Genomic DNA, 22,887 nt, shown 5'->3' on the forward strand with positions numbered 1-22,887 from the left:
ATTTTCATCTCGAGACCATCTCTTATTGAACAAACTTGTACATTTGAACATATTTTTGTAAAAAAAAAAATGGAAAATGGAAAAAAATAAAATACATCTTAGAAGAGGTCCTGGTAACAACATACAAATAAAAATGCCTGGTTAAACATAAAGGAGAATAAAAATGAAGTGAGAACATTCCTTCACTTGGGCAGATAGCGGCGGCTGAAGAAGAGGAGGAGGGCGGCCCCCAGTGTCCCCACAGCAACCCTCGCGAGGGGTGGCAGCTTCCTGTTGCCGTGGGCGACAGGAGGCGGAAGTCTACAGTAGTTCGGGGCCTCGTTCATCTGTGTGTAAAACGCATCCATTTTATTCCACTTGGGGCTCCTCTGGACCACAACCATCAGTCAATAGTGGCATTGGAACCCCCCACCTGTAGGCCAGGACCTCCCTTGACTAGTCTGGAATCTCTTTCTTGGGCTGGGACACACCTCGCCAGATCAGCAAATCCCTACCCTGGGCTAAGTCCTGGTTCTCAAGCTCAGCCTAGCTCTCTCTTTACTACCTGGATCCCCTTCTAACTAGGACCACCCTCCTCAAGCTGCAAACAACTCGGCTCGTTCAGGACCCGCTACTTTTCTAGTCTGGGACCACCACAGTGGGTTAGGCCCCATATTACTAAGCAAAGAATACCCGGCCGGTCTTGGTATCTCAATGCAGAGAACACTCTCCTCCTAGGCTAGAAATACCTCCTTGGGCTAGGCCCGTATCCTCCTCTATAAACTGGGACCCTGAGACGCCCACCTTGCGCATTTCTATGTGGGGAACCAACCTTTCTACGCTAGGGCCCACCTTTACTAGACTGGACACGCGTTCCTGTGCTGGGACCTCTCGCTCGAGGCAAGGACTCCTTTCTAGGCTGGAAACACCACCCTGGGCTAGGACCTGCTTTCCAAACATATTTGGGACTAACTCACCTGAGTTGGGACCTACACCGTGGGCTGAGGCCCACCTTTCAAGGCTGGGACCCTCAAAAGCTGGGAACCAAACAATTTGATCCGGGACCTCCAACGAGGACTGTTCTCACCGCCACTTATGCTGAGGACCCACATTTCTAGGCCGCAACCCAGCTTCCTGGGCTCGGAACTCAATGTAGGACATGGCCCCTCTCTGGACTAGAAACAACTTACCGAGGTTTGGACTCCCCACCCTACACTAGGTCGCACCTTTCTAGGCCAAGATACTATGCACAGAACATTATCTCATGGCTGAGAACCAAATAAACAATTTGGTGTGGGACCCCCACCATAGGCCAAGGCCCTCCTCTGGATTCCGAGACCTTTCCCTAAGCGAGGAACTACATACCAAAGCTGAGAACCAAAGAAATCATTTGGTCTGAGACTCCCACCTTGCTCCCCTCCACCTTGGGCTAGGAGCCACATTTCTATGCGCCAGCACCTCATCCTGTACCGGTACTCCAAATGTAGTCTAGGACCAGTGAGTCCAAAAGGGCTCCACTGGTCTTCAGATTTTTGCTTGACACAGCTGAGGAACCACAGTCCCCCCAACCCCAATATGTCTATGTGCTGCTCCTTCACCTCCTTTTCTCACCCCTCAACCCTAACCCTAACCCATCAAGCCCTCTAAACTCCGTCACCCCACAACATACGCCGCCACGACCCCCCCATCTTCCCTCTCCCTGGTGTCTGTGTTCTGACAGGGCCATGTCACAGCGGTGCTGACTTATGGGCTGTGAGGATTCGCTTCTTTCAGACTAGACTATCTCCTACGAACACACACACATACAAACGCACACACACATGCCGCAGCTTGTCAACATTCGAATACAGTATGCAGACGTTTGCGGACCTGGCAGAGCAGATTGTGCAGGCAGTTGACTTCGGTCTGCAGGTCTTTGGTCTGCACCATCAGTTGGCTGCACACGGCCTGCGCCTCCCTCTTGTGGTCCAGTGTGAAGACCAGCTACACCCAAACACAAATTAGCACACAAAAGCAGCACAACTGCTCCCATGCAGTGGGAGAGCCAATCAAAAATTGTCATGGTAACGCCTCAAAATCTTTGATTACTAAACTGGAGATCGGTAGGAGGAGGTGCGGGGGGGGGTATTTATTTGTACAAAAGCATATTTGGAATAACAGTAAAGAATATTATCAATATAATCCAACCAGAACTCTTTTATACTATGGGGTAAGACTTGGCACTTACATTCACCCAAGAGACCACTCCACGATATGCATGTGCCCTGACACTGAACAGTTCATAAATAGGGTCCAGCTCACCTGCAACCCTAATGCGGACAAGTACTATAGAAAATGGATGCTGCGTGGCAACCATTTTGTAATGTGCATTTCCGCCACCTACAGGACTGGAGTGAAATGCCCCCCCAGCCCCCAACCAAATAAGTAAAAACGGAACTTTTTGATGTGATGTTGGATCTGATGGAATTGAGCACGTGTGCCTAATGAAGTGGCCGGTGTACCTTGGAGACCTGCATGGGAAAGCGGCGGATGGTGTCTTGAATGGTTTCCGTCAGGCAGCAGCAGTGCTGCTTCAACTTGATCAGAAAGTTGAGCAACTCCTCGCTCCTTAACGACATAAATTTTTTTTTAAAAAACACAGTAATCACTGAAATAAAGTTTTTTTTTATGGATACAAATGAAAATGTTGACCACCTCAGCAAACAGGTGGCCAGCCATTCTCACACCCAGTGAACATGGTCTTCAGATGATAAGTGATTCGTATTCATCAAGCCGCATACTTGACAGTGTGGATTATTGATAGTTGTTATTTTAGCGCTACATTTGCCTCGGAGGAGGCGCACTCTGTCAGAGTGAGCAGTGTAAACAGTGTCAGGCGGCCTGGCCTCCCTTCTCCCTGCTCCTAGTTTGTCTAGCACGGCGATGACAGCACGCCCGCAGAAATATCTGATGTTATGTTACGCTTTGTTGTTTTACAGAGGGAAAAATGTGTGAGTCTGCCCGGTATTGTTTTTATTTCTTATTTTTTTATGTTAACACTTTTAAATCAATTAGTCCCTGTTTTGGATGCTCTACAAGTCAGAAATGGGCTACTCAGCCACTTCTAAAAAGAAAGTAATCAGTGTCGCCCAAGACGTAGGAAACTGAAGCAGCCAGACAGTTCAATCTGAGGAAATCGGAGAAAATCCTCCAAGAAAATGCTGCGCATTATACACATGTAGAAGGGTTTTCCAGATTTTTGGGGTCGATTTTGGGAGTGGATTATACTCAAGAGTGTATTATACATAAAAAAATTACATTAATATAATTGCAATTTATTTTTATTTTTTTTTTAAATGTAACTTTCAGGTGGTAATTGACTTTCTAAAAAGGTATGAATTTAAAGATTCTCTCATTTTTTAACTTTTTTTATATTTATAATTTCTATCCTTAATATTTAATTTTCATTTCAATTGCTTTTATAAAATTTCAAATACTTCTGTTTTTATGCAACTTTTACTTTGGTTTGTTTCATTTATTCATCCATTCATTCATCTTCTGTTCCACTTCTCCTCACTAGCGTCGTAGGCTTGCTGGAGCCTATGCCAGCTATCATCGGGCAGGAGGCGGGGTACACCCTGAACTGGTCGCCAGCCAATCGCAGGGCACATACAAACAAACAACCATTCGCACTCACATTCGCAGCTATGGGCAATTTAGAGTCTTCAATTAATGCATGTTTTTGGGATGTGGGAGGAAACCGGAGTGCCCGGAGAAAACCCACGCAGGCACGGGGAGAACATGCAAACACCATACAGGCGGGAATGGGATTTGAACCCCAGTCCTCAGAACTGTGAGGCAGATGTGCTAACCAGTCACCCACCGTGCCGTATGTTTTTAATTTTTATACATATATACAGTATATATATATAAAACATACAATACATGCCAACATTGTGATTGTGTATTTCCAGACTTTTGAATAAATAACTCCATATTGGAAACTCGGATTTTAGACTTAGGATCTATGGACATGCTGAAAATTGCGTTCAACCATTCTTCATTTGTTTGTTTTGTTGTGTTGTCTTTCTTTGCATTTCTATGTATTCTGTCCATATTAACGGCACATAAGTCATGTAAGAATAGCCTTTCAAAATATGATCCTGAAGTGCCTCCTTCAATTGATCAAAAGTTCCCCAATATCCATCCAATCTCTGTACCGCTTATCCTCACTAAGGTCACGAGTGTACTGGAGCCTTTCCCAGCTGACTTTGGGCGAGAGGTAGGGTACACCCTGAAATGGTTGCCAGCCAGACGCAGTTCCCCAATAATTAAATGCATATAGTGTATTATATCAAATATACACCATTTTTGATTGTTATTGTTTTACACAGTAAAAGCTGTTAATATGCTTAATATCACTTGTCGCTTAATGAGTGTGTTTTCTCAGTAGGTGAGCGAAGAGGCAGCTGAGGAGGAGGTCTGGTCCTGGTCAAGCCTTGCACCATCCTTCTATCTCCTGACGTCCGTCCGTTGAGCCCACACGGAGCGATGGGGTGTGCCGAGCCGACTCTGCTGTAAGCTCTCATCGCCTCTCGCCTTACAAATCATTAAATCTCTACTTCATCCATTACTTTACTACTTGGTGAACGTTCAGATGAGCACACATGGGGTAGGGGTGGGGGGAGGGATAGTGAGGTGCTCACAGGTGTGATGGACAACTTCCAGTGGGGGAGGACAGACACAGTCTTAAACCCGCCATACGCTGCCGAACCCGACTGAACTTCGGCAACTAGTTCTTATGACTGGCCGACGGTCAGCCAATTGTCTGCGGCGATTCAAAATTTGAACTGCCGGTGCATGGCGTCGCAACGTTGCACACGTAACAGCTAATCAATAATGCACATGAGCTTTCATAGAAACAAAAAATAACTTTCCTGATTTTAAGTTTAAGCGAGACCCAGTCGGCTGCCACTGAGCTATACAAATACAGTATATTCAATATACACTGTGTTTTATAAACAATACTTAAAGGTCTTCCCCATTTTTAATCGGGCTTGCAAGATAATTTGGGTTGAAAATGCCCAGAATGCGGCACGGTGGCCGACTGGTTAGAGCGTCAGCCTCACAGTTCTGAGGACCCGGGTTCAATCCCTGGCCCCACCTGTGTGGAGTTTGCATGTTCTCCCCGTGCCTGCGTGGGTTTTCTCCGGGTACTCCGGTTTCCTCCCACATCCCAAAAACATGCATTAATTGGAGACTCTAAATTGCCCGTAGGCATGACTGTGAGTGCGAATGGTTGTTTGTTCGTATGTGCCCTGCGATTGGCTGGCAACCAGTTCAGGGTGTACCCCGCCTCCTGCCCGATGACAGCTGGGATAGGCTCCAGCACGCCCGCGACCCTAGTGAGGAGAAGCGGCTCAGAAAATGGATGGATGGATGGATGCCCAGAATGTCTTTTTTTTCACGCTATTCAAGTTGGTCTTTTAAACCTGGTAGTTGAGATGGACGGATTTCTCATTAATATGCGACATATAAATAAGCTTTGCTCTGATTGGATCGGTCTTCTTCTCAATATATATAAGGAAAACAGCTTCGCTCCGATTGGCCGTTGGTGATATCTCAGCAGCCAAGCATTCATAGCGTCTTGCGTTTGGATCATTCGATGCGGCTTCTTACTAACATTTTGAAGCAAAATTCACCAAGCGTTGGATTGTTCGCCCAGTACTCACAACCTCACAGAGGAGGGGACAGGGGTGAAATAAAAGAGAGGGTGATATTTTCAGTGGCGGGTCCCATTCAATCACTTCAACGTAAAAGGCATTCATCGCTCGCGCACATTATGACGACAATGACCGAAAGCTTCGCTATTTAATCTACCTCCTCCACCATTGTCACTCAGCCATTTTTCCTGAGACGAAAGGGCGTGTACCAACCATGAAGTGGGAAGGTACTCGAATAATTAGCAAGCTTCTACGTCACAAAAACACGGAAATCTGATCAGGTCAAGCTTTATGCCGTCTTTTGCATTCGATTGACAAACCACACAGATCAGGGGTGTCAAACTCTTTTTTGTCTCAAATAATTGTAGTTATGATTTCCCTCAGAGGGCCGTTAGTGAAACCATATAAATGTTTAATCATCACCAAAACATATTATTACCATTACACAACAAATTGAGGGATAACTACTTTTGAAATCAGAAGACAAGGACTATCGTTTGTTCAAGTATTGTTTAAGGTACTGTAGAAGAAGGGTTTGGTACCATAAAAATGCAATATCTCAACATTATTGTTTATTATTATGACAATTTGGAATTTCGGTACAGATTTGAGCAAAAATCACAAAAGTTGACAAGCATGATTTGCTTTCGTGGGCCATATAAAATGATGTGGCGGTGAGAGGTGCCGAGCAGGTGTGGATATACTTATTGTCCCCTGACTCCGCGCCTGTACATTGGTGTTCACTCCGATGGACGAGAGGGTAGCCTCCCTCCAACTTTGGGTGGGGGGACGGGTCCCGACTGTTGTTTGAGTCTATGCACCAAACAGCAGTTCAGAGTATCCTCCCTTTTTGGAGTCCTTGGAGGGGGTGCCGGACAGCGCTCCAACTGGGGACGCCACCATTTTGCTAGGGTACTCCAATGCTCATGCGGGCAATGACAGTAAGACCTGGGACCGTTCTGTTATCGGACTTCTGTGCTCATCACGGATTGTCCATAACGAACACTATGTTCAAATATGAAGGTGTCCATATGTGGACTTGGCACCAGGACACCGTAGGCCGCAGTTTGATGATAGACTTTGTGTACGTGTCATCGGACTTGCGGCCGCATGTCTTGAACATGCGGGAGAAGAGAGGGGCGGAGCTGTCAACTGATCACCACCTGGTGGTGTGTTGGCTCCGATGGTGGGGGAAGATGCCGGTCCGACCTGGGACTCCCATACGTATTGTGAGGGTCTGTCAGGAGTTTCCACTCCCACCTCAGACAGAACTTTGCTCAGGTTCCGGGGGAGGTGGGGGACATTGAGTCCAAGTGGACCATGTTCCGCGTCTCCATTGCTGAGGCGGCCGACCGGAGGTGTGGTCGTAAAGTGGTCAGTCCTGTCGTGGTGGCAACCCCCGAACCAATTGGTGGACACCAGTGGTCAAGGTGAAGAAGGAATCCAATCGAGCATTTTTGGCCTGTGGGACTCCTGAGGCAGCTGATGGATACCAGCTGGCCAAGCGGAATGCAGCTCTGGTGGTCGCTGAAGCAAAAACTCTGGTATGGGAGGAGTTCGGTGAGGCCATGGAGAAAGACTACCGAGGGGTAGAGGTAGTCCGGTTTGGTGGCCTCAGTATTGCATCTCTGCGTTTTGCAGATGATGCAGTTCTGTTGGCTTGATCAAGCCGTGATCTCAAACTCTCACTGTAGCGCTTCGCAGCCGAGTGCGGTTGGAATGAAAATCAGCACCTCCAAATCTGAGACCATGGTCCTCATTCGGAAAAGTGTGGCGTGCCCTCTCTGGGTCGGGGATGTGATCCTGCCCTAAGTGGAGGAGTTCAAATATCTTGAGGTCTTGTTCACGAGTGAGGGAAGAATGAAACGGCAGATCGACTCTGTATCGGTTCGTTGTGATGAACAACGAGCTAAGCCGAAAGGCGAAGCTCCCAATTTACCGGTCGATCTACGTTCCTACCCTCACCTATGGTCACGAGCTGTGGGTCGTGACCGAAAGAACAAGATCCCGGATACAAGCGGCCGAAAGGAGTTTCCTCCGCAGGGTGTCCGGGCTCTCACTTAGAGATAGGGTGAGAAGCTCAGTCATCCGGGAGGGGCTCAGAGTAGAGCCGCTGCTCCTCCGCATTGAGAGGAGCCAGAGCATCGGGCATCTGATTATGATGCCTTCTGGATGCCTCCCTGGTGAGGTGTCCTACCGGGAGGAGACACCGGGGAAGACCCAGGACACGCTGGAGAGACTAGGTTTCCCGGCTGGCCTGGGATAAGTGGAAGAAAATGGATGGATGAATAAATGGATGGATAAAAAAAAATGTAGCGAATCACAAATGTGTGGGGAACACTGTACATATATATGGACTCCTACAAACTGTTTGTTTATTTGTCCATCTGACAAGAGCCGTTTGATAAGAAGACGTGGTAATACGAACCCGCTGTCATTCACCCCAAGTCCCTCAATGGTGTCCAGTTCCACTTTGTCCAAGTGCATCTGACGCACGGCACTCAGAACCTTCTGCTGGTCCTCTGCATCTGTGATTCCAACCTATCATAAGACAACAGTGGTCTTAGCTCATTTGCATACCATTAGGCACACCTGCAGAAACTAATGACATCTACAATTCTGCCTTTACAAAGATAGTAAAGCTCACTTTTAATGGGGACTGTCAGTTCCTCATATGTATTTTGACCCTCTCGTGTACCTAAATCAAGTGACAACACGCTGTACAATCTTTAAATGTGTTAGTCATGTGTACTGTATTATACTGTACATGAATAAATATTTATTTACATGCTTTATTATTTATTTTATATACTTTGAACATAATTTTTCAGTACCTGAACTATTCAAAATGTTAATAATATTAACATTATGTATGCATTGTATTGTCTATATTTACATGCTATAATAGGCTCTCCTATTTCATATTTTGAACTGCTCATATGACTAAATAACACAATTTCATTGTTTAACCATTACACGTCACGGTGTAAGCCTTGCTGCTGTTTAATCTGCAAGGTTCCCACACTTAGGGCACCCTTTGTCTTTTTTTCCAAGCATTTTTTCTTCCATTTCGTAGTCGTTGCCGTTTCTGTTCGCCTCTTTCATCTTCCCACTCATTGAATCACACATGTAAAGCCTGCTCTTTTTTGGGACCCGAGGTACTCAAATTATTTGACGATTCGTGTCACCCCTAATACCACTGCAAACTACAACCACAAAAATAAAACCACCATTATTATCTTAGTAAAGCAATTTTGAATACAGCTCATTAGATTGTCTACATAATGACGGGGCTGGTAACTCGTTAAGTTGAACTTGAAAATAAAGGGTCACACTTGTAGATGTAACATACTTCCCATCTACACAACATTGAAAATTCACAAAAAGCTGCAACCCATCAAGTGATGGTCACTGGAGCGTAGCAGCGTCATATGTGTGCTTGTACAGCACAGACTACCCTCATCTTCATCCTCATGTTCACGGACAGTCGTCGCAGATTGCAATCACCCTGTACCTTGGCCAGGTCCTCCTCCTCCATAGTCAGCAGCTCGCTCCAGGCGATGTCCTTCTCCTGTGTAGGAACACGGCACAACTTGAGCACACGGCAGGAGCAGATGCACCTGCATGGCCGACACCAGCATCTGTCAAACTGGGTTCAAACCTGTGTTCATTCCAGCTACCGTGCTAATAAAATATGTAAACAGCACACCTCATTACGTGAACATGTCATAGCTTCTCACATCTGCTACTATAACATCTCACCTGTGGAGGTAATAAGAGTGACAGCATGCTATCATTAATCAATATGGTGACATCAGGGAGATGTGGGAAGACCACACAGACCTGGATAATTTCACAAAAGCATTTTTTAAATCGCCTTTTGGCAGAAAACTTGTTTGTTTGGTTTTTTTGCCCACAAAACCTGAGCTTTTTATGCATAATGTTTAAACATGATAGAGCTGTAAAAGTGATTTTAAATATAACAATTATTTTAAACCCAATGTACATTTATGAATGATTTTAAACATGTACATCCATCCATCCATTTTCTGAGCCGCTTATCCTCACGCGGGTCGCGGGCGTGCTGGAGCCTATCCCAGCTATCATCGGGCAGGAGACGGGGTACACCCTGAACTGGTTGCCAGCCAATCGCAGGGCACATACAAACAAACAACCATTCGCACTCACATTCACACCTACGGGCAATTTAGGGTTGTCAATTAACCTACCACGCATGTTTTTGGGATGTGGGAGGAAACCGGAGTGCCCGGGGAAAACCCACGCAGGCACGGGGAGAACATGCAAACTCCACACAGGCGGGGCCGGGGATTGAACCCCCTGTCCTCAGAACTGTATTTATTTTTATGTGCATGTCATAATGCTTTTAAACGTAATACACACATGGGAATGGTTTTAAACATAAATGTTGGAATGATTTTAAAAATGGACATCAAAGGGACGATTTTAAACAGTGTACATAACAGGAACCATTTTAAGCCCAATGTAAATGCAGTTGCATATGTACAAATTATTTTAAATAGGAATGATTATTATGTAGTTCTTGCAGTTTAAAGAAAATATACTGTATGTATGAATTATTTCACACACCATACATTAATGGAATGATTGTAAACATGTATGTAGCAATGATTTCAAACAATGTACAGCTCAGGGATGATTTTTTTTTTTTAAAAACCGTACCTAAATGGAATGATTTTAAACATCATGTATACATTGGTATGACTTTAAACATGATGTATAGCTCAGGGATGATTTTAAACCTAATTTAGATGTAGAAAGGATTTCAGACATAATATCAATCAAAGGGGTGATTTTAAATATTAGGAATAGCTGAGAGATTATGTTAAGAATGCAGGAAAGAAGCAACCAAGTTGGATTCTTTTTTTTTTTTTTTTTTACATCCCAAAGCTAGGAAAATATACTTTCTAAAAATATGTGTGCGCATGTGGACATGGCTGGAAAGTGTACAAATAATATAATATAATAAGTGGTGACGTACATGCATGATGTCAATGAGATAGCCCAGTTCCAGGCCGTGAAGGAGGAGCTCCAGGTCATCCATCTTGGGTACGCTGGCGTGAAAAAGAGACACTGTGACTTTGAATAATTAATTTATTTAATTTCTATCAGGCCGAACTTGTTGATTCCTGCAGTTGATGAGAGAATCCAGTAGGCGGCAACAAACACACAAAGTCAAACTGTTACCTCAGTGTGATGTTTTCAACCAGGACAGCCCTAAGCAATGTGCATCTATGCACATTTTGCAGCTATCTATGAGTATATTTTCATATCGAGGTTACTTTACAATGCTTTACCTTTCCACAAAAGATGGAGGCTGAGTATTGGTCTTGATGCTTGTGGAAAGCGATTCCTCAGTGGAGCTGAAAGGCAGGACAGGATCTATTTTCCATGAGGAGGACAGGATCCTGGAGATCTACACGGTGTGAGGAATACACACAATATAGTACATTTATAAGCAACCAGGTTTTTAAATGTACATCATTTACATCATAACACAAAAATGTATTCATTCAATAAAAGGTACAGAGTACAGCTGTCGCTGACATGTCGCATGTGAACCCGCACATACAGCAGTCGCGGCAATATCGTTCTTCGCTGGGTTCTGTGTCAAAAGGCAACGGTGGATTAATGACATTGCTGGGCTGTGAATTTCATGCGCATGTATATTGGTAAATACAATCTTTTGCTATCAAAAGCAAAAAATATTTGTGTCAACGATATGCATCTTTTCACAAAAAGCTAGTTTTCTCCGCTTTCTGCAAGAAACGACTATATTTTGTAAAACCAACCTATTCTGCTGATGATTGAGCTGAAGAATGGTAAAAGGTAGAATCAAACTTTTTTTTCCCTGATGAAAGAAGAGTCTATTCTTTCTTTTGGTAGATTCAGTGTATATATATATATATAAAATCATAGAACACAATATTCTGTGGGTCTTGCAAAAATGTCAAAATGCTCTAAAAAGGGTGGCAATATGGGGTTGGCTGCTCTGAAAATGGCTGGCAGTGAATGAGTTAAAAGCACATGCACGTTGCGCACAGACACTACAACATAATATACATTTTACCTTTGAAATTAGTTTATTGTTATTCCCATTTACAATATGTTTCAAAAGTTGTTTTTAATACGTTTAAGTGTGTTTAAAAAAGTTCACGTGTTCAAAGCATGGTCATGGTCTCTCTTTAATGTGGATTTCAACCTATTGCAGGTGGGTCTGGAAAGCATCTACCGTGATGAACGGGGGTTCGCTCTAGTATACTGTACCTACCTAGTTGGGTATTTGTCATATTTGCTCTACGTAGAGTCAGTGTTGAAGGTACCTGAGTGTGCTTGAGAAGCAAAGCCAGCTGAGCGGGGCTCTTTCCTGCATTGGTCACGATGGTGCTGTCGGCTCCGAGCTGGAGGAGCTTCAGCACGGCCTTCTCCCGGCCGTGGTGCACGGCAAGCGACAAGGCCTGAAACCCCACATCACCTTTGTTACACACGCACGCACTGTATATGTGTACGTGCAGTAACGTCACATACGGTGTATCCGTTGGCGTCCTGCATATTGAGGTCAGCCCCGTGGGACGCCAGCAGGTTAAGGACCTTGCAGTAATTGTCTCTGGCGGCCAGCATCAAGCACGTCACTTGAGACCTTAAAAAGACACACGACAAGTTATAAACTGGGTTTTAATGTTTTAATTTAACTTTTTAAACCTTGCAACACCTTCAGCTCCCAAAACAAAGATGGTGTACTCCCTGTCCCACGCAAACACCTTCCAAAAATAAGACACCATATGTGGTAAATCATCAAATGTCCATGGTCCACCACATGCAATGATGAAAACTTAATGGTTTTGCGATTTAGCATCGTCCATCTGTCTATTATATGTACATCAAATTTGGTAGCAATTAGACAAAATCTTAAGGACAGGTTTGTCTTTGAGGACACCTGGAAACAACCCAAATGACTCTAAAATGGCTGGTTCTCACCAAAATGGCAGACTGCCCAAACTTCCTGTGTCTTTTGGGGAATGGCTCTACTCATAATAGACATGAATACCACATTTCATGTCGATAAGTGAAACTAGCTTTGGGGGCTGAATTTTCAAAGAACTCTAAATATAGTTATTATTGTAAACCAATACTATAATACATCAATACAGCTTTGGGGCTGCCGGCCGGATCTGCCTTGGTACCCAGAAGCGTTATTTTTGTTGAGAAAGATCATGTGATACAACATAGCATTTTTGATTGGCTGTCACATCTGCAATCTTTCAACACCGTTCACCTGCGCTTCAAATTTCAAATTGTGGGAAAATATAATTGCCGACGGGCAGCCACTCATAAAAACTAGTTCCAGAATCCTGCACACTGCACGACAGTTCACTCGACTTCGGTCAAGTCGCGTGGTGTACGACAGGCTTTAAACATTCAATTTACACCTCTTGACAAATTCATTCATGTATACAGGATATAGAGTAGGCGGAACAGGACGCAGCCCTGGGGGACCCTGTAGTTGAAGACAATTCCGCATTCAATTCCTGTAATCGTGCTTGAGAGGGACAAACACTGTACATCAATCGCTTTTTACCTGTCACACCTCAAAGGCGAACTCACTGTTGACTTACGGCGGTGATTTAGTGAGTCGTCTGGGAAAGAGTCCGCGCTGGTCAAACAGCGTGACGGCAAACAGTCATATTAATCACCTTCAAGTAGACAAAAGTTAATGTTTTATGCCAATTCGCGTACATTCCTCGCCACTTCACCTCGGTGCACTTCCTCTTTGAACAGTGGGAACCGGACCGGTCGCATCGTTCATTTCTACTGCCGGCGTGGCGGCCCTCACAAGGTCTTTCTCATACAGCTTCTGTGTGAGTGTTCCAATCATTGGCACCGTAGATCACTCTTATCTATTCAACTGTCCAACCATAAAAAGGTCAGTTGAGATTTAAGGTCTAATCGTGATTAACAGACGTCACAAATTCAAAAGGAAAGCTTAAGCCGCCAGTTATGTAACGGGTCAGACTGACCCATTTTTAAAGTAAACAGACAGAGCTGAAGCAGTACTTTTCGGTATGAAACTTCTTTGTGGCTTTATAAGCATAATCAACATCCAATGAAAAAAGTTAATTCCACATAGTGGTGAAATGGGTTGACTGGATTCTGTGTGTAAGGGAAATGCGGATAAATGTTGGATCTTCTGTTGTGGGATCTCTGTGTGACAGGCTACAGGTAGTAACAGTGCCTTACCACAATCAGGACAGTCAGCGCCTGTGTGTAAGGGTATTCGGCTATTCCAGGGCAGTGGTCTGAAGGTTATCACCGACATTCACTTCCACCGCCCCGTTTTCTTGATATCTATTCTTGCTGTCAGGCAACTATTTTATACGTCACACTAAGACGGTGGGGCTGACCTGTTTAACTATCCGATTGTGGGATGCTGTGTCACGGTGTGAAAGTGCACACAATTGTGGCAAAATTCACTGGATTCTATGTGAAAGGCAAATGCGGATTAATGTTGGTTGTTCCTTTACAACTCAGATACAGCAATTTTCTCTGTGTTTAAGGGTTCACTGTGCAATGACAACCATTTTAATTCTATTTCTTTAGACTTAATCCCATTTCACACTGCCTGTGAAAGGTGACATTGTGCCAAATCTCTGTATGAAAGAGGCTATTTTTGCATGGCAATGAATTTGTCAGATTTGGTGAGAAATTTCTTTATTAGGCTGGAGAGCAAAACCACAGCTCCAGACCAGCGGGCCTAGGAGCCGCTGTGCATGCTCACATGTGCATAGCAGCTCAAAGCCACTTCCGCCCTCAACAGTCGAGTAAATTTGAGCGCATGTGAACAATTGGGAGTCCACATCGTGTTTGTTGAGAGTGTGTTTGTTTACACTGAAGCAGAGACCAACGCAGCTGGTGTTAATTTTTGGTTTGATGCTCCGACGTAAGCGACGACAGCGGGGGAGGAGGTTTGATGGCGCTTAACCACATCAACGTACATTTCTCTTTGAGCTGTGGGGGGTTTGTTAGCATCTCTGATATGCGGCCTCGCTCAAACATTTGGTCTCGCAGGGAACTGATCACTTACTTGGCACTGGTAAAGTGAAGCGTGCTAGTTTGTAGGCTAAACACGGAAAACATTTCATTTGCGCACAGCGTAATCTTAGAAAATAAAACACGCTCAACAGCAAAACAAGTTTTCTTTTAAGATGGCCGACAGTTTCCGAGGGTGGTCGCAGATGGTGGCAAATCATTAGCAAGGGATAGTGCAACACAGCCTGTTTACCTTCCAAGGCAATGTTAAGTTTCCAAGAGGTCGTAGGAAGAAACTAGTGCTTTAGACTTTGGAAAGAAGAATTTCAGGACACAAGATAAACAAAACCAAACAAAACCAAAGCTCCAGAAAAAAGAAACAGAACTGAATTTGAAATTATCTCCCTTAGTAAAGGGATGAGGTCATTTTCTTTGTGCTTACAAGCAGACAGTATGCGTCACTGAATTTCCTGATATTGGAACTGATCATGTTCATTTGTTCTTAGCGCTTTGTACTTCACAGAACAGCAGCACTTTGAAACAGTAAGCCATGCCTTTATCAAATCCCGACTGAATTACAGTAATGCACTTTACTTTGGAGTCAGCCAGTCCTCCCTCAAACGACTCCAGTTCGTCTGAAATGCTGCTACTCTCTTCTTAACTGGAACACATAAGAGGGAGCACATAACTCCTGTCCTGGCTTCCTCCACTGGCTGTGCACATTACAGTCCATTTTTAGATTCTGTAATTTGTTTTCAAAGCTCTGCGGTTAACACAAAGTTGGGCCAGCAACAGCTGAAACCATGCGTTTTCTATAACTGGCAAAGAGTCCTTCATATCTTTGTGGAGATGTTTTGCCATAATGTCCATTACTTTATTTCTTGTCTGTTCTTGAATTTCTTTGGATTGTGGCATTTTGTTAGCTTTTTGAGATCTTTTGGCCAACTTCATTTTGTCAAACTGGTTCTATTTAAGGCGGCACGGTGGACGACTGGTTAGAGCGTCAGCCTCACAGTTCTGAGGGCCCGGGTTCAATCCTCGGCCCCGCCTGTGAGGAGTTTGCATGTTCTCCCCGTGCCTGCGTGGGTTTTCTCCGGGTAGGTGTGAATGTGAGAGCGAATGGTTGTTTGTTTATATGTGCCCTGCGATTGGCTGGCGACCAGTTCAGGGTGTACCCCACCTCTCGCTCGCCCGAAGATAGCCGGGAAAGGCTCCAGCATGCCCGCGAGCCTAGTGAGGATAAGCGGTACAGAAAATGGATGGATGGATGGATGGAGGTTCTATTTAAGTGATTTCTTGAACAGGTCTGTAGGTAACCAGGCTTTGGTGTGGTCAGTGAAAATTAACCAATAAAATGTGATTAGCCACAGGTAATTCATGATTTAACAAGGCGGGTATTACCGTTACATTACAGCGTCAGGTAGCCTTGAATAGGTTATTTCCTTAGTAAATAAAATCATCATTTAAAAACTGCATTTTAGGTTTGTTTATTTTTGTCTGATATTTACATTTGTTTGACGATCTTAAACAATGTGGGAAAACAATGCAAAAATATAAGAATTTCAGGAGGGGGCCAGTAGTTTTTTCACTGCACTGTACTATACTGGGGCCATATGTCAGCAGAAAACAACCATCAGGTGGAATGAAACTTCCTTGTTGATGGCAGACTCACCTATCCGCCATGTTGGGATCAACGTTCCTGGAGAGCAGAAGGTCCACACAGCGAGCAATTTTGTCCTCCTTGGCAAGTGCAGTACAGCCAGCCATGAGCACGGTCCAGCCATCTGTAGACAGTAATACAACATTTTCTCACATACAGTATATACATTTTTATATTAGTACAAATCACTATGGGGTTCCTACGTGGACAAACATTGAGGCATGACCTGACACCTCGAAACTCATCAACTTTAGACCATCATTCTCATATATGTGCTTCAGACTTTGGTAGCAATAGGACAACATTTCTTGGAGGACTTCTCATCTTTGAAGGATCCCTGTAAACGAGCCTAAATTGACCATAACATGGTTGCTTCAAACCAAAATAACAGGCTTCGGCTTCTTTCGAGTTTTTTGTGTGCCTTCTCATAATAGACATGCCGACATGCTGAACTTTCCAAACAATCTGGAGTATTTTTGCACCTTGTTCTCAGATCCTAATTGAAATTTTCTTTGGTCGGGAGTTCCATTATTGATTTAACTTCTATTTTTTGACAGTGATTAAAGCTATAAAATGTAACTTCTGTTGCCCCCTAGGCTGGAATTCAGTATTACAACGAGAGTTGCAACAATTAATCAACAAATAAGTGATTTTCAAACGAGGTGAAAAGGACTTTTTTTTTTTTTTTTTTAAACAAAAAAAAGTTTGGATGATGTTCCCTCATGGGAAGCAAGGGATGAACTTTGACTATGTCGCTAGATTAGCATCTTTTGTTCAAGATGACGTCTAGAGTTGTTCATACGCTGATAAGAGCGAGCCGAGACCCCCGGCGCCGCATTCAATCCCCATTTAGTTCCGGCAATGTGTTTGTGTGTGTGTGTAAAGTGTATTTGTGTTTGGGCTTCTCCATCTGTATGTGTGTTACTGTGTTTTTGTTGTTTATATATTCTTTGCGTAGGCGCAAACCAAACGGGCCCAGCTTGCGACTGCATGGGATCGGAGTAAATAAATGCTGATCCTGAGATTTTGGTGAGCGGGAATGGCAGCAGTGTGACGACCGGGTTGTGCGTCATTCATGCGTTTACTCGTGGATTCACTTGGGGAAAAAAGGCCATCGGCCCGTTTAATTGTTTACTTCACCTGCCTCAAACGTCCCGTCCGTGAAATCGTCCTGGACTTACTTGAACTTTTGATGGAGTTCCAGCAAAAACTTACTTAACTTAACTGGGCCTTGTGTTAGTAGCATGGCATTAGCATTTCGGCTAATAAGATAACAACAGTGTAGCGTGCTTTTAAAGATGACACAAGCACACTGCTTACCTTGGAACACACAAAAAGGCGTGCCTGTTGATTTTTGAGGAATTGAAATCACATAGCTTAATCAAGAGTTTGCTCTGTTTTGGAAATGAAACAAACAAACAAACAAAACATTTAATTTCAACACCAGTGTATAAAATGTGTCATACAAAATTTGGAACGTTGTATGGACCAAGGGTAGGCAAAGTATGACCCGTATGCTACATATGGTTCTTTCCTAATCCAGCCCACCGAGCATTTATATTATCAAGACTCCTGTAATACCTGTTGCATTAATTTAGTGGTTTCCCAAAATTGGTTCAATGAATAAAAAAGGAATAAATTCATTTTACCTCATTAAATAATTGGCCAATTGATTTACTGTAAAGAAGAAAATTAAACAATTAGTAATATAGAACATTCAGAAAGTTATTTCATTAAATAATTGGTAATCATAACTTAATGAATCATAGAAATAAAAAAACTAACTGTCTTTTAATCCACATTTTAACTAGTTGTTTTTTTTACCCTCATCTACAAGAAAAGTAGTAGTAGTCGTTGTTAGCCAACACACCGCAGCAGAAAAGACTGTCCAAATACTTTTGTCTGGTTTGCATGTCCATAAATGCCATGTTTAGCACTACTTTCTTTTATTTTGATAGTCATCTATCCATCCATTCTCCGTACCGCTTAACCTCACTGGGGTTGCAGGCATGATGGAGTCTATCCCAGCTGACTCTGGGCGAGAGGCGGGGTACACCCTGAACTGGTCGCCAGCCAATCGCAGAGTCATAGTTAGTTGATGGTCATCTATTTCCTGATTTTGTTCCCATTCCCAGTAGCTTAAACCAGTGATGTCAAACATTTTGTTGAGGCCACAATGTTGGTACGGTTTCCTTCTGAGGCCCGTTATGACTATGAAACCATATAAATGTTCCATTGTCTCATCATTGTATTACATATACACATCAAATTGATGGATAAATAGTTTTGAAATCAGAAGTTAAGTTTAATAATTGTTCAAGTTACTGTAAAAAGAGGTTTGTTAAAAAAATTGCTTGCAGTATATCAATGTTATTATTTATTACATATGACGATGAAATAGAAATTTTGGAACAGATTTTACCAAGACGCATGGAAATTATTTGCTTTTGTGGGCCACATAAAATGATGTCGCGGGCCGGATGTGGCCCCCGGCTCATGAGTTTGACACCTGTGACTTAAACTTTTTGCGAAGAAAGAACTTTGATTTGGATCTTGTGCAACAAGTGTGGCGCTGCACTGAGTAAAGATGTCGGCCTCCCCGACATGGAAGAGTTGCTCCGCCGTGGCAAACCTCGACACAACACATGCGTTAGATGATGAGGCAGCGGTCCTTTGCCTGGACTAAAAACAACTCCCAGGGATCAGCGGTGTGGTGTTTCTGCAACATTTCCTCTTTAGCGTCATCGTAGTTAAGTAATGTCAGATGAAAGATGTTGATGCAGTGGAATGATTGCTCCGCGGTGTTCTGCTTATGCCAAGTGAAAGAAGGCCTCATCAATCTCGTCGACTTATACTTTAGCAGAGGTCCCAAAATAAACGAAATCAACATCTGATGATCATTAATGATGTGTATGTGGAAATTTTTTTATTCACTTGTTTAAATATGGCTTTTTATCTCGTAATATTTCGACCATATAACTATCATGTTATGACTATAGTGGCTTGTTTTGGTCTCTTCTTAAGACAATTTTCATGAAAATTCAACTGCTTACAACAAAAAGTATGACTTTACCCACAGAAGATTACAACTTTATTCTCATAATATTACTTTTTTCTGGTAAAAATGACTGACTTGATTTTTGTTTTTTTACTTTTTCATACACTATCCTAACTTTATTCACTTTTAAATTATATGAAAATGACATAACTTTTGTAAGAGCGTGACTTTTTGTTATTGAAAATATGGATTTTTTTTTCACCTTGAAAAATTATATTTTACTCCGAGCAGATCTGGACTTCATTTTCATTAAAAAATTTTATTTAAAAAAAAAAAAAAAAAAGAATCCTCAATAAAAACAAAATTTAAAAATCAACTTTATTCTTGTAATATCATAACTTTTTTTCTTGAAAAATAAAGAAATTATTCCAAGAAAAATCTGATTTTCTCTTAACATCAGAACTTTTGTCTTGCATAACATTTGACAAATCTATCGGGAAAAAAAATCTATTTCTAAAAAAAATGTTTAAATAAATTCTGACACGATTGCAACTTTTTTTCTCTCCTAAATACAACTATAATTTTAAGATTACTACTTTTGTTATGAAAGAAAATCAATATGACTCATTTTCATATGATTAGAAAATTGCTTATTATTGTCAAAAAGGATTTTCTCTTGCCATAAGCAGTTATAATGTACAGTAACTGAAGACACATTGCTTGGTTTGTCTCATAGTGGAAGGTAAAAGTTTAAATGACTCTACATGATCAAGACGCATTTATTTAGTTTGTGAGGGAGACCTTTGCTAAAGTTGCCGTTGGCTCCTCGGTCCAGAAGGACTTTGGCCACGTTGTCGTCCGCCACACCGACAGCACACATCAGAGGAGTCCAGTCAAAGCACAGCTTGCAATCCACATCTATGCCTGTGCACAACGTCAACGATATTACTACTAGGTAGCCTCATATACTGTACACAAACACATTTAATTGTTGTGTTTTATGAATAAAAAGGTTCTTGCCATTGTCCAGCAGCTGTTCAATGGCACCAACATTGCCTTCACTGATGGCGTTTTTCAGCAAACAGACTTTATCTACAGTATCTGCCATGGCATTATCAAGATTCTGTCACAATGACAAATAAACCAGTCATATACAACACTTTGATTCAGTACATGAACAAAACAACCCATGTAAATGGAAAAAGAGCTATAAATGCAGCGGTACCAAGACAAATGAGCCCCCCAATTTACGACTTTTTGCTTTGTGTCGCGAGCTAAATATACTATCAAGTGAAGTGAAAAAAAATAAATAAATAAATAAAAAATTGAGAAATTAAGGTACTGTAATGCCCTCACATGTGGGCAAGCAGCGCTACAGTCGCCGATGCACTTTCAGGCATTTACTGAATAGGACAATCAGTCAAACACACAAATACAAAATGAGAACTTTTGTAAGGATATTCCACACTATGCTGAAATGGGACTTTGTTTTTGTTACTTAATGTGAAGCTACCTCTTAGAAGTGGAGTTAAGCACTCTAGTTTTGCTTCTACAATTGATTCATTGACCATTTAAGATCTTTATTTTGTTACTACACTAAGGAATTTTTGATATTTTATATTTTAGTTTGTTTATTTCAGACAGGATATTTAAATGTAATGTGTTTGCATCGTTGTTTTGTACTTCACCACTAAGATGCTATAAAAAGATTTTGTTTACTTAGTTTGAATCACTACTGCAAGAGACATTTTGTAATATAAAAAGGTATCATGTTGGGATACTTTTATACAAACTAAAAAAAAAAAAAAAAAAAAAAAAAAAAAAGATAACTGAGACAATCTGTATGCATGTTTTTTTTTCTTAATGCATTGCCAAAGCACCAGATCGGGACTCTATTAGCAAATACTCATAATCAAGTGACTCGAACTTGGGTGCAAAATAAATGAATAAATAAATAATGTAATCGGCACATCCCTACTTTAAAGGCTACCTTCATCAAATCTAAAAAACCTCTCATTCAATAAAAGTGGGCCATGTGGGATAGGCAATGTGGGATAACAGGGTTTAAAATCTTTTGTGTTAATATTTGGGAAATTCCATTCAAAATAAGCATGGAAATTGTTTTACAGTGATTGCAGCTTGCTGGTAGCAGCATCTGTTGATGCAAACCACATAGACTGATCTATAGTGATTCAATGCCAGTGGACACCAATGTGACATTTCTAAGACCTCTGAAAGGTGAATTTAATGATGTCTGTAAATCCTAATTAGGAGAAATACTTAGACTAAACTCATTAAATGTTGGCACACACATTTACATACACTATATCATCTATACTCAAAAACATCCACATTTCATCTTACAATAATTCCACTTCAAACGTATCCTCTTTCATCAGTATAAAAACGAAGAAAGTTAATTTAAGACCATATCTTGTGGATGAATTCCCCTTATTTTATAAAACGATGTTAAATGTTATGTTGTATCCGGCAATATCTGAATTTGCACATTCCTATTTTATATTTTTGTCTATTTAACAGTTATGCTGTGATTAAAAAAAAGAATAATCAGTCATAAATTAGCCACCAGTTACTAATATCTTTTTTTCTTTGAATACTTCCCCTTACTCTCGTACCCTAATTGTTTGGATGACTACTTTTGATTTTTACTTGAATCACTTTATTCTAAAGTAACACTACTCGAGTGCAATTTTCGGCCACTGCCCACCGCTGACAGTACAGACTTGAGGAAATAGCAGACTAAGCCTAAACTAATAGTTTACGATACTACGATTATAATCATCGTTTAATCATTATCAGCACTTCAGCAAAGTCATTTATGTTGGGATGAATAAACGCGTAAGCATTTCCAACAGTTAAAGGCGGAGTTTGATGACAACGAGCAAAGTTAGCTCGCGAGCTAGCCAGGAATAAGTTATTAGCATAGCTAATGGCGGCAAGCTAGCTAATTCCGGTAGCGCGAGGCGACGTTTACAATAGTTTTTCCCAAGTCGAACTTGCCTGAACGTCGAAAGACTTTTTGTCAGGGGGACGCTCCATGTACCACTCATCGCTGCTGTTATCGCTCTCGTATCCCGCTGGGAAGGCGCTAGTCTTCAAGTGGTCCATGTTTATGTTACCCACTCAGAGAAACTTGCTTACCAAGCCACTTTCCGAGCGCCTAAATCAAAAGATAGGTGGCGCTAACAACATACAGGTACAGGTTGGACTACATTTACTTTTGTTTTTTACCCATTTATTTACTATATTTGTATGAATTGCTCAATATTCGTATTTTGTTCATTGAGTGTTTCTCATTGCGGAGCACCTTGTAACTTTGTTTCGAAAGGTGATATACAAATAGTACTGTACTACATAACTGCTGTGCACTATTGTTACTACTACCAGAGGTGACAAAAGTCCTCACAGTTTGGATTTAAGTACAAGTACAAATATTTGTGTAACAAAAAAAAAAAGACTGG

At 42.1% G+C, this 22,887-nt stretch overlaps 1 protein-coding gene across 1 annotated transcript; it reads right to left on the bottom strand.

The window, feature by feature from the left end:
- On the bottom strand, positions 1-22,628 carry asz1 (ankyrin repeat, SAM and basic leucine zipper domain containing 1). Its single transcript, XM_061775058.1, has 13 exons — positions 22,427-22,628; positions 20,426-20,528; positions 20,207-20,329; positions 16,420-16,531; positions 12,249-12,360; positions 12,044-12,178; positions 11,018-11,136; positions 10,702-10,774; positions 9,196-9,252; positions 8,110-8,222; positions 2,481-2,586; positions 1,849-1,962; positions 1-326 (listed from the first exon to the last, which is right to left on the bottom strand). Exons 1-13 carry the CDS (start codon positions 22,532-22,534, stop codon positions 183-185), a joined length of 1,419 nt encoding a protein of 472 aa, XP_061631042.1. The 5' UTR covers positions 22,535-22,628; the 3' UTR covers positions 1-182.
- Positions 22,629-22,887: the final 259 nt, after the last annotated feature.

The sequence above is a fragment of the Phyllopteryx taeniolatus genome, chromosome 5 (genome assembly GCF_024500385.1).
Source record: "Phyllopteryx taeniolatus isolate TA_2022b chromosome 5, UOR_Ptae_1.2, whole genome shotgun sequence".
Taxonomy (NCBI): Eukaryota; Metazoa; Chordata; class Actinopteri; order Syngnathiformes; family Syngnathidae; genus Phyllopteryx; species Phyllopteryx taeniolatus.

Coding starts and splice junctions, on each gene's coding strand:
- asz1 (XM_061775058.1), bottom strand. CDS start 22,534: ATGGACCACTTGAAGACTAGCGCCTTCCCAGCGGGATACGAGAGCGAT. Junction 12,179..12,248: donor AGGACGCCAACGGATACACC/GTATGTGACGTT, acceptor GTGGGGTTTCAG/GCCTTGTCGCTTGCCGTGCA. Junction 8,223..9,195: donor AGGAGGAGGACCTGGCCAAG/GTACAGGGTGAT, acceptor GTCTTATGATAG/GTTGGAATCACAGATGCAGA.